Genomic DNA, 13,803 nt, shown 5'->3' on the forward strand with positions numbered 1-13,803 from the left:
ATTCATTTGAAGAGAAAATACTTTTAACTTAAAAAAAATAATTATGAACTTTACTGTGTGAATAAATCTTGTGTTGGTCATATCCCCCTTTGGTTATCCTCTATGTCTCCTCTTGCTTGCCTCCATTATCTTGGAGGTGCCATGTCATCACAATGTCCTTATACAAAAGATGGGAACAGAGTAGGAAGTCTGGGTAACTTGATAGTAAAGTAACCAAGGGCCCTCCTCAGTGGAGTTATTGGTATTCACAATGGGGTGAAGTTATCAGTCAAGTCTTTGGAGAGGGGGACACAATGCCTCAGGATACTTCTTCCCATTATGTGGCTCTTGTAGTCTCTCTGTCCTCTTTTCCAAAATGTCCCCTGAGCCTTGGAGGTATGCTATAAGTCTACTTTAGTGTTGCTCTCTACTGCAATGCTATCTGTCTTCACTTAAGAATAATTGTCACTGTGATTTCTGCCTGCTGCTTACATTTTCATGATGCATTTCCTTATTCAGGTATCAGAGTAAATACTAGATCCCTGGAGACCAGTCTGCTCTAAGGCCATTCCCTCCCTGCAATGTTTATCGGGTCCTATTGCATTCTTCTACTGATTTCCCCATCAAACACACACAACACAAAATCATCCTGCTTTGTTTCTTCACTTACTCAGTCTTACTAGGCTGTAAGCTTCAACATATGTCAGCCTTACATGTCTGAGTGCTTTATTCTCCAACTCCTGGTACAGTATTGTATCAGTAAGTAGATAAGGTTTGGAGCCACTCTGCATAAATATGAACATCAGAATTCCCTCAGAAGGAACATATTTGTGATTAGCATATATACACTACCTAAGAAAAAACTTTCCTGCTATATCTAGCTGCTTCTTTTGATATAGGGATCAATAGGAACCTGTTCTGTTAGCATCTGATTTTCTATTGTATGCTTTCTAGAAAGCCCATGTACACATCCTCCATGTACACATCAAAGCCCTGAAATAGTGCCATCCTCATAGCTTTGTGGCTGAAGTCCAAACTCATAATGTATGATATTTGAGGTTTTTCCTTACCATTGGAAACATCCAAATGTTGTCTAGTTCTTAAGGTGTTCCTTAAGGTGCTATGGTCTTTGATTTTTTTTTTTTTTTTTTCTGTTGAGACAAGATCTCAGCTAGCATCAAATGTGTGATCCCTCCACCTAAATCTCCCAAGCGCTGGATGATGTGTGCTATAATGCCTGGTTTTATTTGGGATTTTTTGTGGGGGGGATTTTTTTTGATGTAGATGTTTATGATGATAAAGTTTCATTTAGAACTGTTTTTGCTTTTTTCCTATATTTTGGTATGTGGCTTCCATTTTAGTTTATTTCAAGATATTTGGAAAGGGGATGAGGAAATTGCTCAGTGAGTAAAAAGGATGTCATGCCAGCACAAGGACCAGAGTTTGGATTCCCAACACTCAAATAAACACCAGGCAGGTTTGGTAACTTGCTTGTAATCCCAGCACTTGGAAGGTAGAGACAGAGGATCCCCAGAGCAGGCCGGCTACCAAAAACCTAGCCAAATGTGAGCCCTGGGCTCAAGTGAGAGATTTGGTCTTAGTAAAATGACCAGGATGATAAAGGAAGACACAATATGACAACCACTGGCTTCAGATACACCCACACATAGGTGCACCTACATGTACATGCATACACATTACACCCAAACCCACACACAGGTGCACCCACGTGTACATGCATACACATCACACACACACATACAAGATATTTTTCAAATTTTCTTTGTTTCATTAATGCATTGGTGGTTCAGGTTTATTACTATGTATTTGAGCTTTATTGAGATTTCTTGCAATTAAATTTTAATTTCATGCCACTGATTGGAAACAGTGCTTGGGACGATTTGAATTCTCTTATATTTGACTTACTTTGTGGCTTAAAACTTATTTTATCATGCAAAATGATCTCTTGGATCTTGAGGAAAATATGCATTTGTGTTGTTAGATGGGATATCCTAAATATGTCTGTTAGGTATATGTTGCTTAACAAGTTTTTAAGTCTGATGTTCCTTTGTTGATTTTCTACTTCGATATCAGTCCACTGTTGGAAGTGGAATACTGAAGATCTTTATTATCCCATTAGTCTTACCTCTTCCTTCATATTGACTCATCTTTGCTTTATAAATTATGCCACAAAAAGGTATGAGACTTTTTTTTTTTTTTTTTTGACAATCATTTCACTCTGCAGCCTAGTCTGGCCTCAAAGTCATGGTGATCCCATTTCAGCTTCACCCTTACACCTGAGGTTCACTGCTTCCATGATAGTCACTGGACATTCAAAGACTTTTGATCATGACCCATAGTCATTACATGGGCAAGCATTCTTACATCCAAGTGAGGCGATATGCCTCACATTTGTTTTATTGTAATGACCTTGACATTCTCAGTTCTATCCTGTTTAAATTTTTGAATGACAATTATGACTTATTAAATTGGTAGCATGACTTATTAGATCTCTACCTGTAATTAAAAAAACCCTAATCTAAATTCCCTTGTTACACACTTTGCTGTCTGACATTCAATTATGAAGAGTACACATTGAGTCTGATTGGCAAAACAAAGCTGCAGGTATCAGTTACCACAGGTCATCTCTGTGTTTCTGGAATTTGATTTTGTGTTCTTACCTTTAGACTTTGAGTATGCTAATGGATCTAAGCTGCTGATATAAAACACAATGCCTCTTCATTAACAGCATAAACATTATATAATACAAAGAGGCACACATAAGCAGGAAAAGGAAAAAAAATATGAGAGCCACTTGCATTGTTAGTCTATGATTTTGAAAGGATTCAGTTTTGTTCCCAAGATTTGTGTCTTTTTGTGCAAACACTTGAGAGTATCAAATACTAATGGGGAAGTCATATTTTGAGGACAGTTCAAGAGTTGTTATACTCAAGCCTATGCCTACTTCCCAGCCTCTTTTTTCCCATTCTGACCCTTTCTTTAGTCCTGTCACCCCAGTGTAGCCTTTCTTGTACTTGAGGTGGGACCTGTAAGCTCCCAAGATATATGCCTCAGAAATGAGGCCATGAAGAAGGCTGATACAAGTCAACTCTTCTTCTTCCTTTTTTTTTTTTTTTCCAAGGTAAGGTCTCACTCTAGCCCAGGCTGACTTGGAATTCACTACGTAGTCTCAGGGTGACCTTGAACTCAGGCAATCCTCTTATCTCTGCCTCCCAAATGCTAGGATTAAAGGTGTGTGCCACCACACCCAGCTCTGGTTCTCTTTTCAGGGGAAAACCTTCTGCCCCTATGTCATCCTTTATACACTTTTCACATTTCCCCCATGCTGTGTATGCATGATGGCATGTATATTGAACGCAAATAACTATTCAGGTCCTCCAAGGGATTTTAATACCATTAGACAGATATACATTTGAGTTGAATAAAACTTTTTGATCTTATGAGGTATGGTATTTTATTACTGGAACTTCATTTGTGTGTTTTACTTCACTTAGGTGAGTCTGAACAAAGCTAGAAAAATATGGCATGGAGGACAAATTTTATGAGAATTCCTAAATGGAACACAAATTATCTGTTTCATAGATGAGTTATTAAAAGTCACAGATAGAAAATATAGCAAAATTATTTCACTAGTTCAATATTTTATTTTGTGTTAAAGCATCTTAACTGAGAGCTGAATAATTTCACCAATAATTTAGGAGAAATATTCTAGAAAATATTAATTTTATTATCAGTGTGCTATTACAAATATACTAAAGTGGTTAACTCAAAATTCATTTATTGACGTCTTTAGGCAGGTAACTTTTATATCCACTTAGGTACAAAAGTTTTGTAAGAAAGATAACACTTTTATTGCATTATAATTTCATATTTTACAAGAGTCATAATGCAAACTTATAAGCATAAATATATACACAATGCAACCAAATGGCAATATAAACACTAAAAGATTCAAAATGAGAATTTAACAGGCAAAATACTTAATATGGCTTTTAATGGAAAATAACTATTTAGGAATGTTTTCTTATTGCCCCATTGGAGTTATTCTCCATCAGGTGAACATAAAATTATGAATTCCATTTAAAATGGTGTATGTTCATCAAAGCTAATGTTGTACAGATGTTATAACATGTGTACAATATGATTTTTGAATTTCCTTAAATATACATATGTACACATATGTACAGTATTGTACAGTACACAGAAAGTTCTGCTTTATCACCTGAACATCTTAAAATTATAATGTTTCCATTATAAAACTACTTGGAAAGTTCTTGGTATTGTTTTCGGTACTACAGAATTTAAAAACAAAACAAAATGTTGGGTTATAAATACATTCTTTACAAAAAATTGAATAGTGGTCCCGCACTTTTACTTTATATTACAGTGAAGACATTTTGTTTATTTGAAGGTATTTTTGTCCTTGGCTTCTGCATGAAAAATACAGAAGTTCGTAGTGGAAATCATGTAGGCAGGCCTATTTGGTAGGTTTTTCTGCTTGCTCCTGTTGGTTTAAGTTCCAATTCTCGTCTTTGGAGTTGTTGTTGGTTTCTTGTTGCCTTGTATTACTGCTGCTGCTGCTTCTCTTGGTGTTCGGAGAACACTGGGCGACTTTACTTCTGGGAACAGGAAGGAAAGATTTCACTCTTGAGACACCCAACTCGGTCTTTGATTTACTGTTGCTGCATTCGGTAGTTTGATGGCTGCTGAGAGGACTGGCCTCCTGTAAGAGAGGAGAAACCAAACACATGGATCACTACTACCAACATCTGCTACCCATAGTCCCTCACTCTGCTCTGTTTCTGACTACTTGCAGATGTTTCTCTCTGCACAGACCCTCAGGAAAAGTGAACAAAGGTGACAGAGGGATGCTGGCACTTAACTCCAGGAGACCTCCTGCTTGAGTCTCGAGAAGTACACATGGCATCTCAACACTCAAACACAGGACAGTCAGGTGCTCAAGAGCCTGGCATCTCCTTACCAGTAGGAATTTCTTAAGATTTTAAGTCCAAGAAAAATCACCAACTCATACAAGCTCAACTGATGTAGTCTGCAGGTGAAATGTCACCACAAAAGACTGCTGTGTTGAAAGCTTGGCCCCTAGCTGGTGGGGACAATCACTGAAAGGGGACTGAACCCTGACGGCTCTGACTCAGTCAATGGACAAACCCACAGGTTCATAATGTGATGGCATTGTTGGGATGTTATGGGCACTTGAGTAGTTAGAGGAAGTAGGCATGCCTGTAAGGGTGATATTTTGTACCAGGATACCTATCTTTTTCTCTGCTTCCTGTCCATTATGGTTCTTTGCCATACCGCAGGCCAGAAATACTGGATCCAGCTGACCATGGACAATAACCGTTGAAACCACAAGACAAAGTAAATCCCTATACTTTTTAATCATTTCTTTCAGGCATCTGTGGTAGAGACAAAAGCTAATGTATTCAGCCAGTATCTACTCAGTTCTACAAATAATGTCACCTTGGACTTCAACAAATCGTTTTTCAACAAGATATGCACTGTTCTGGCTGCTTGACACACAGCAGAGCACATGAGAAAATACCCTGTGTGGCTGGGGCTTACATTCTAGTGAATTCAGTTTCCTGCCGGACAACTCTATGACGAGGTGGCTCAAAGTCTTACGTATTTGGCAACTGCATGCTCTAATCTTCTCATATTTTAGAACCCATATGATCACCTGGCCAACATCTCCCGTTTTTCCCATGAGGAATCTGACAGCTAGAGAGCTCAGAGGATTAGTCCACAGTGAGAATGAGGAAGCTGGGAAAACACCTAAGGTTACCCCACTTTCCCTTAAGGTCTTTTGCCTTGTAATGCATTAAGTTCTGTAGGCAGGGTATAGGTGAAATGTCCTGAGGTAGTAAAGATTGATTACTTTCTCTCTTTGTTAGAAGTAATGCAACAAAATAGCAAAGTAACCACGGGAAGATTTTTTTTTGTTGATTCTAGTCCAGGCTGACCTGGACCTCAATCTGTAGCCCTAGGCTAACCTCAAACTCACAGTGACCTTCCTACCTGTCTCCCAAGTGCTGGCATTAAAGGTATGCATCACCATGCCTGGCTTTGCATGGAAAGATTTTTTTTTTTTTTAAGTAAACTTGAAATAGTAAAGTTAGTATTGCATCATCCTCCATGACTAAGTTTGGTGGTTTTCCGTGTGGCCATAGTACTAGAATCACACAGGTAGTGGTGAGTGACCAGCCTCAGAGATTGATTTAATTGTTCTGGTGTGTGACATGGGCACAGTTTTTTGTTTTTTTTTTTTTCCTTTTGCACACATTCACAAATACCCACACATACACATGCAAACTTACATTTGCAAGGGAAAAAAAAAAGCTGCAAAAGGGTGGTTTAGGAAAGAAATAGCTTCCAAGCAAAAAAGTTCAATCATGGAACACTTGCGTTCTGTTGCATTAGGTCCAACTACATCCAACAAGCCTAGGAAAACAAGCTGAGCTACAAGGAGGTTAAGATACATCCGCCCCCTAACCACATGGAGGCTGGTCAATTCTCTTTTCATCACCTCCATCTGAATCTTACAGTAGGTTCTTGGAGAAGTGGAAAGTGAAAGAGCCAGCCATGCTCAATCAGCTCAGGATCATCTGCCTCAGTGGGAAGGGAAGTTAATGCTGCCAAGTTGCCAGGAAGCATCCCTTGCACCTGTTCCTGTTTGCACATGAAATGCCCTCCAGAGGCTATGTGTTGAGTGCTTGGTCCCCAGCAGATAGTACTATTTTTAGAGCTTCTGGAAACTTCAGCAGGTCAATCTTAGGCAGAAGTCAGTCACTGGGGGGATGGGGAGAACCTTCACTTATTTTATCCCTGGCACCTTCTTGTCTCATTTTCTGCTTCCTCTTCTGCCACCATGACGTTCTGCTTAAGCACATGGGACCAAGTGACTGTGAACTAAATCCTCTGGAACTTTTTCCACCCTTTGTTCCTGTCAGGTATTTATTTGGTTACAGTGACACAAAGGTAACTCCCGCAGCTTATGAGTAAAGTGGTCTGAGTCATATGCTGAGGCACAACTGTAACAGCACAATACAGACAGACACCACAATCTCACATCATTTCTCACTAAGAAAAATTACTTGTCAAGTTTATAAAATAGGGCCTAACCAGTGAGTGTCCTTTTCTGGTCTGTCCTTTGGTCTACATGATAAGGAAAGGAGAATACACAATAGCTAAAAATGTGGTTGGAGTGTCCACGCTAAGGTAGTCTCTAGACACATGAGGGGGCGTGCAGGCATGGAGGGTCACCTGGGGTCTAGTGTGAGTCATAGAAATTCCAGGCTAGATTGTGAGAACAACAAAAATGCCTGCTGCTAGCGTCCTGCACAAAAGAATGACATTCCTGACACCCTGGCAACCAAGCATGGTTTTGCAGGTGTCTTCCCCAAGATCTTCAGAGCAGAGGTGTTAAGGGCACTTTACCTTTTCAGAAGCAAAACTCCAATGCTCTTGTATCATACAAAAAAACCCTCAACGGCTATAGAGATGGTTTAGTAGTTTAGGCACGTGCCTGTGAAGCCTGAAGAGCAAGGCCTGATTTCCTAGTACCCACGTAAGCCAGATGCACAAGGTGGCACATGTATCTAGACTTCATTTGCAATGGCTAGAGGCCCTGGCATGTCCATTCTCTGTCTTCTCTGCTTCTTTCTCTCTTTCTCAAATAAATGAATCAAATACTTAAAAACCCTCTAATTTGGTCTGGAGAGATGACTTAGCAGTTAAGGCACTTGCCTGTGAAGCCTAAGACTCTGGTTCGATTCCCCAGTACCCATGCAAGCCAGATGAACAAGGTGGAACACACATTTGGAATTCGATTTCAGTGGCCAGAGGCCCTGGTGGGACAATTCTCTCTCTCTCATAAAAAAAAGAAAGAAAGAAAACATCTAATTTGTGAAGAAATACATTGTTCTAAAGTAGCTTTAAATACTTAACTTTAAGGAATTATTGTTAACAGAGTAATTCATACAATACCAAGCATCTTCCATAAGCTAAGAACATACTATGTTCCCTCCCCCACGGACAAAGGAAAACATGGACGAGGTGGGGCTCTCATGCTGTACAGGATGGCCTCAGCTGCACAGAGGAATTACGGGTAGCAAGAAAAGTGAAAGGAAGGTGGAGAGGGGCGCAGGGCCCTGTGGAAACAAACAGCTCAGAAGGAGGACATCTGAAGGTGTACAAGCCTTTCTAAAAGTACACTTGGAAAGAAAGTGGGAAATAAAAAGGATGACAGATTGGAGCTATGCTTTAGAGTCACAAGGGTTACCTGACTACACAAAGAATCTACTGAAGAGCTTTGAGGAATCCGGAGCACAGCCTGTACCTCAAACCAACTCATCCCAACATGTCCAGGGCAGAGTTCAGTTTCTGGCAACTACCACCACCAGCAATCTTCAAATGGAGTTCATTTTGCTGTCAAAGATGAGAACTTTCACACTCAAGAGATTACTTTGCACTACATAAGAGGGAAACATTTGCTCATATTTGCCCATTCTACTGATAGCTTATGTACTTGTTGTTTTAATTTAAAAGGCTAACATGTCATTTGATTAATATGTCCCTCACTGTCAGAGCAGTAAGTTGTTCTGTGGCAGCTGGAGCGGGTTCCTCATGGAAGTGTAGCCAGTCTCTCTTGCCAAGAAGTGGTTTCAGTTAACCTGGAGCACTCTCACCTTCAAAGGGAGTTGCTTCCTGATAAGAGGAGAAACTGGGCAGGGAACCAAGAAAAGCTAGTTGGGAGGACGGAAAAGGAAGGAGCCCGCCAGATTTTAGAAGGCTGCTACAGGAGTGGTACTTTGCCCTCTGCTGGTGAATCCCGAGAACAACACCTTCAGTGGACAAAGTAAAGTAGAAGGTGCAGAGTCCTAAGGCCCACAGGCAGCTGCATATGTAAAGTGCCCCTTGGGTTTTAAGGCTCTCTGGTTTTAAAAAGCAGCCCTGACTGCCTGGAGCGTCTACCATTCTCAGTACTATTCTTTTTTGAAAGGAAACACCTTATTAGGAACAATTTAGTACCACTGGACCACAGAAAAATAAGGGGGCAAAAAATGTTTTTCATTAGCAACAATTTGCTACCACACAAATTATTACATTATTCTTAATTTTGCAGTGCAAGGGATTTCTCCTAGGGACTTGTGTAGGTTAGGCAAGTGCTCTTCCACTGAGCTATATCCACAGCCCTCAGACAGCATTTTTACACACAGAAAACAGTATTTCTGCTTCCTAAGACCTCCATGGTCCCTTCTTCTGTGTTCCACAAGGAATCAACTAGAGCCTGGAGTAGTACATTACACGTGGCCGGTCTCTAGAGATGGCGGAGGGGCCACCTCTGAACAAAGTATTTTCCAACAATAATGCTCAGTAAGGATACAAGGTCACTTCTCGGGGTCCTTTTCCCTTGACTGCTGTGTCAATTGCTGTGCATTGAAACTGCTCCCAGTGGGAGTAGAAGTCAGGCATTATGTCAGTGAGCATGGAAGTCATGCTTTTCTTCACAGCATATTCTGTGATGAATTTTATTAGTGGCTGGCCTGGTACCCTGTTCTCTTCCTTTAACATGTACAGCTCACACAGTTCACATATAACTCACCAGAGCTGAACTCAAATGATACAATGAGACAACAGGGCTGCCAGGAAACCAGCTAAAGATTAATAATTTAATAGTCACACCACGCACACTGTATAATCCTGCTCTCTGCACCCCACCTGATCTCATACACATAGCCCTTTGTAGGTCATCGTGGGAGATGGGAACAGGATGTGAATGGCAATCAGACATGGCTTGGTGAACAAACCACATATTACTAAGCGCTCCTAAGAATCCACATCCCCACCAGTAACAGGTGGCTAAGAAGTCATTTCATTGTTTCTGTTCACCCAGGAATACCAAGATGTGCTGTCTACTGCCATTTACCAACCTGTGATATTCCTGTACAACAGTCATGGAAGCCATTTCAAGAGGCTGATATAATCAGTTGGAATTCTGTCTATTCTTATTTGCCACTCTGACTTGTTTTGGAATGTCTCATCAGAACACAGTGTATTTGATGGCAATTAGAACATTTAAAAGAAAATAAGAATGTCTGAGGTCTTATAGCAGATAACCTCAGGCCACTGAGATGAACTTCCAAACCAGGCAGTTATGGAAGAAGGGATATTTATTGAAGCTTACAAATCCAGGAAGGGGGGGGGAGGATGTTCCATAATGGCAGAAGAAGCTGGCCTTTTTTCACAGGTCCAAGCAGAGAGAGAGAAGCCCCACACTAAATACCCAAAAGCCACACCACACAGCACACTTCTGGAAATCCAGGCAGAACTCAGCACTTTGCTTATACTTAGACTGGAATTTTAAATCCACCTTCACACCTTAGGGCTGAACCCTAAGATCCACCCAGTGACACCTCCTCTACCCAGGTGGCTGGAAATCTAATAAATTACTGAATCTATTGGGGGGGGGCGTTTATTGAAACTATTACAGATCTTTATTTTATCACTTGGCCTTTTGCTGTAATGAACTCAGACTTTCCAAAATGTAAGAAATCTTGCTTAAAAATTCTCAAGTGATAAAACAATACTTTTTTTTTTTTTTTTTTTGAGGCAGGGTCTTACTCTAGCTCAGGCTGACCTGGAATTCACTCTGGAGTCTCAGGGTGGCCTCGAACTCTTAGTGATTCTCCTACCTCTGCCTCCCAAGTGCTGGGATTAAAGGTGTGTGCCACCATGCCCGGCCAATACATTTGATAATGGGAAAAAAAGAAAAGAAAATGGGAAGACCAGAAGTTATATAAGTTACATTCTTTGTAGTTTGACATACAAGAAAGAAAGCCAAGGAACACCTTAAAAACCACCCAAATATTTGGAACACAATGATAATATTAAATTTGCAAGGAAAGCAGAAGGGAATGAGTTTCTATGTTATTATGTCAGGGTATTAAACAAATGACAATCTTTCTACTATTAGTTGATTTGTGAACATGCTTAACTTTATTCTATTTCTTTAAATTACCATTGTGATTCACACTGACAGGAGAGTTGTAGAAGTAATCAGTTCTACAACAAACCTTTTTTTCCCTCATTTTGAGGAGAAAGGGATGCTTACCTTTTGTGACACTGGCATTCTTGGAGGATTAACAGGTGCTGGCAATGCAGGGTTGTTTCCTGAATGATCAAGCGACCTTAGGTCATCCCTGGAGTCAGCAATCTGGAAAACACATGACTTTCTTGGTCAGATTTCTACTCCTAGTGTAACATGGCACAGGTACACGTCATTGTAGAAAACACACAGAAGAGCTATCACCGTCTTCCTTGAATCAGGGGAGTGCTACAGAACACACCCCAAGCCCTGTCCTGCTCACATGAAAAAGTTGACAGGTTTGGGTGAAACAAGAGGAATAGTGTCTACGAAGAAGCTTGAAAGAAGAGCAGGAGGTCTTTCCAGGGAGGTGAAAATAGCCACTTACCAAGTAAAAGAATACTGTAACACTTGAAAGATTTTAACCATTACCCTATTTTTCCAGTGGATTAAGAATCTCCAGTCATTTCCAGCCAGGCAAATACAACAGTTCTACGTCCACTGGTTTGCCACTGTTCCAGTACAAAAGCTGTGTCTTTCCCTGGAACCTGTGCGTGTTGTGACTGTCTTTCTTACCTTCCAAGTAAAAAGTGTTTATGGAGGAAGCCTGGTCAAACTTGCTGTACGTGTCAGAGTGCTGAAACAGGTTGAACTTGACCCTATTGTTTTCTTTGACCTTTGGGTCACTGGTTCCATATTTAGTTCTCAAATTTTACAGCTTAAAGACCATGACAATACATAATTATATAGGCTTGTTCTTTTTCTTATTTGTAAAGAATATTTATCATTCTATAACTTGAGTCTACTATGAAGCTTCTTACAATTCTTTTACTGACTGCCTGTTCTCTAATGATGTCTGAGAAAACTCGAAACTTGGCTAATATTAAAGAAATATACTGCCTATGAGAGGTAGAGACAGAAGGACGGTGAGTTCAAGACTAGCTTAAGCTACATAGTGAGGCCCTGTCTCAAACAACAACAAAAATGAAACAAAACAGAACAAAATAAAACAATAAATAAGGACTGGGGCTGAACATCAGTGGTACAGCAAATGTCTAGCATATGCAAAGCTGTGGGTTATGTCCACAACACAACACACATATACACACAAAAGCTGTTCAAATATGTTGGTTTTAATTGTGCTAATACAGTTAACATACAATTTTAAGCTCAGGCCTTTCAGAGGGGAAGGTGAACTCTCTTACTGTCTAATGGTTTGAGAAAATGGCTTTCAAAGCAAAAAAAAAAAAAAAAAAAGCAATTGCTTTTAGGGAATGTGTATCATGCTGTGGTTTTGTAAAGGGCAAGTCCCATCTGGGTGGAGCCAGCCATTGCCCCTTGCCCCTGGGGACTGCTTACCTTGCTTATGTCAGATTCCGACCTGCTGGAGCACATACTCTGAAGTTCCTTGACGAGGTCCGCTTCATCATCTGAACCCAGAGAGAGTCTGTGGTCCAATGTTAGCGTCAGGGAGAGATCATTCTCTAGGGACCTAATACAACGTTCAGAGGAACATTTTTCTTTTAAAATATTTTTTTTTTGTTCATTTTTTTATTTATTTGAGAGCGACAGACACAGGGAGAAAGACAGATAGAGGGAGAGAGAGAGAATAGGCGCGCCAGGGCTTCCAGCCTCTGCAAACGAACTCCAGACGCGTGCGCCCCCTTGTGCATCTGGCTAACGTGGGACCTGGGGAACTGAGCCTCGAACCGGGGTCCTTAGGCTTCACAGGCAAGCGCTTAACCGCTAAGCCATCTCTCCAGCCCAGGAACATTTTTCAAAGTAGGAGCAGCAAAGAGATTCCAAATGTGGAAATGTTGACATTTTACCCTTGAAGCAGGTGTGTGTGTATGTGGGTGTGTCTGTGTGTGCTTGGGAGGGGCATAGTTCTTGGAGATAAGGAACCACCCAGACTCTTACCAAAAGATAAGAATCCTAAGTGGTAATCTTCATAAAGAGGTTGCTAACTTCCACTCAAAATTCTCAAGAGGATAACGTCTGATTTCACACAAAGATCTAATTGGATTTAAACCATTCAATCTTGTTTCTCTTCCTCTTTGCTGTCAGGCCAGACAGAATAAAGATATTTAGCAGTATGGTGGATGGGGGGGGGGGGCAACAGTAAAATCCCATGTAACCAATACTATCCATTTCAAACCTGGCTAACTTTCTAGTACTATGGTGTAGGTCAGGTTGCCTCCCCCATCTCAGTACTCCAGTGCCTGAGTTCACTTCCTTTTTAATGGTTTTTTTTTTTTTTTTTTTTAAGAGAGAGAGAGAATTGGCCAGAATTGGCTTCAGCCACTGTAATCACACTCCAGACACTTGCGCCACCTAGTGGGAATGTGTGACCTTGCACTTGCCTCACCTTTGTGCCTCTGGCTAAGATGGGATCTAGAGAGTCAAATTTGGGTCCTTAGGCTTCACAGGAAAGTGTTAATGGCTAAACCATCTCTCCAGCTCAGAGTTCACTTCTTTACAAGAACCTTTATAACCACTTCTCAGGATTATGAGGAAAATTAAACAACCTATGATAGGTCTCTCTTTGCACCTTCTTTTTTTTTTCTAGAATGCTGCAAACCAGAGGGCAGTCCACCTCCCATCCCACACCTTGTGATAGGGTTCAGGATGCACTGAGCTACTATGTACCAATTATAGGTAAACTACCCAAATGTTCATATTCTATAATTAAATAATCA

At 40.6% G+C, this 13,803-nt stretch overlaps 1 protein-coding gene across 3 annotated transcripts in view; it reads right to left on the bottom strand.

Annotated features, from left to right (window-relative positions):
* Positions 1–3,706: 3,706 nt before the first annotated feature.
* Positions 3,707–13,803, bottom strand: part of Cttnbp2 (cortactin binding protein 2) — a 183,867-nt gene continuing 173,770 nt past the window's right edge. For 2 of the 3 annotated variants that reach the window (XM_045160197.1, XM_045160200.1), the window contains 3 exons: positions 12,464–12,596; positions 11,132–11,233; positions 3,707–4,723 (listed from right to left, as the gene is read on the bottom strand). In XM_045160197.1, coding sequence (XP_045016132.1) covers positions 4,478–4,723; positions 11,132–11,233; positions 12,464–12,596 — 481 coding nt within the window. In that variant the 3' untranslated portion in view covers positions 3,707–4,477. The remainder of the gene's footprint in view (positions 4,724–11,131; positions 11,234–12,463; positions 12,597–13,803) is intronic. The other variant, XM_045160199.1, reaches the window with a different exon arrangement.

This window comes from Jaculus jaculus, chromosome 10 (genome assembly GCF_020740685.1).
Source record: "Jaculus jaculus isolate mJacJac1 chromosome 10, mJacJac1.mat.Y.cur, whole genome shotgun sequence".
In the NCBI taxonomy this organism is placed as follows: Eukaryota; Metazoa; Chordata; class Mammalia; order Rodentia; family Dipodidae; genus Jaculus; species Jaculus jaculus.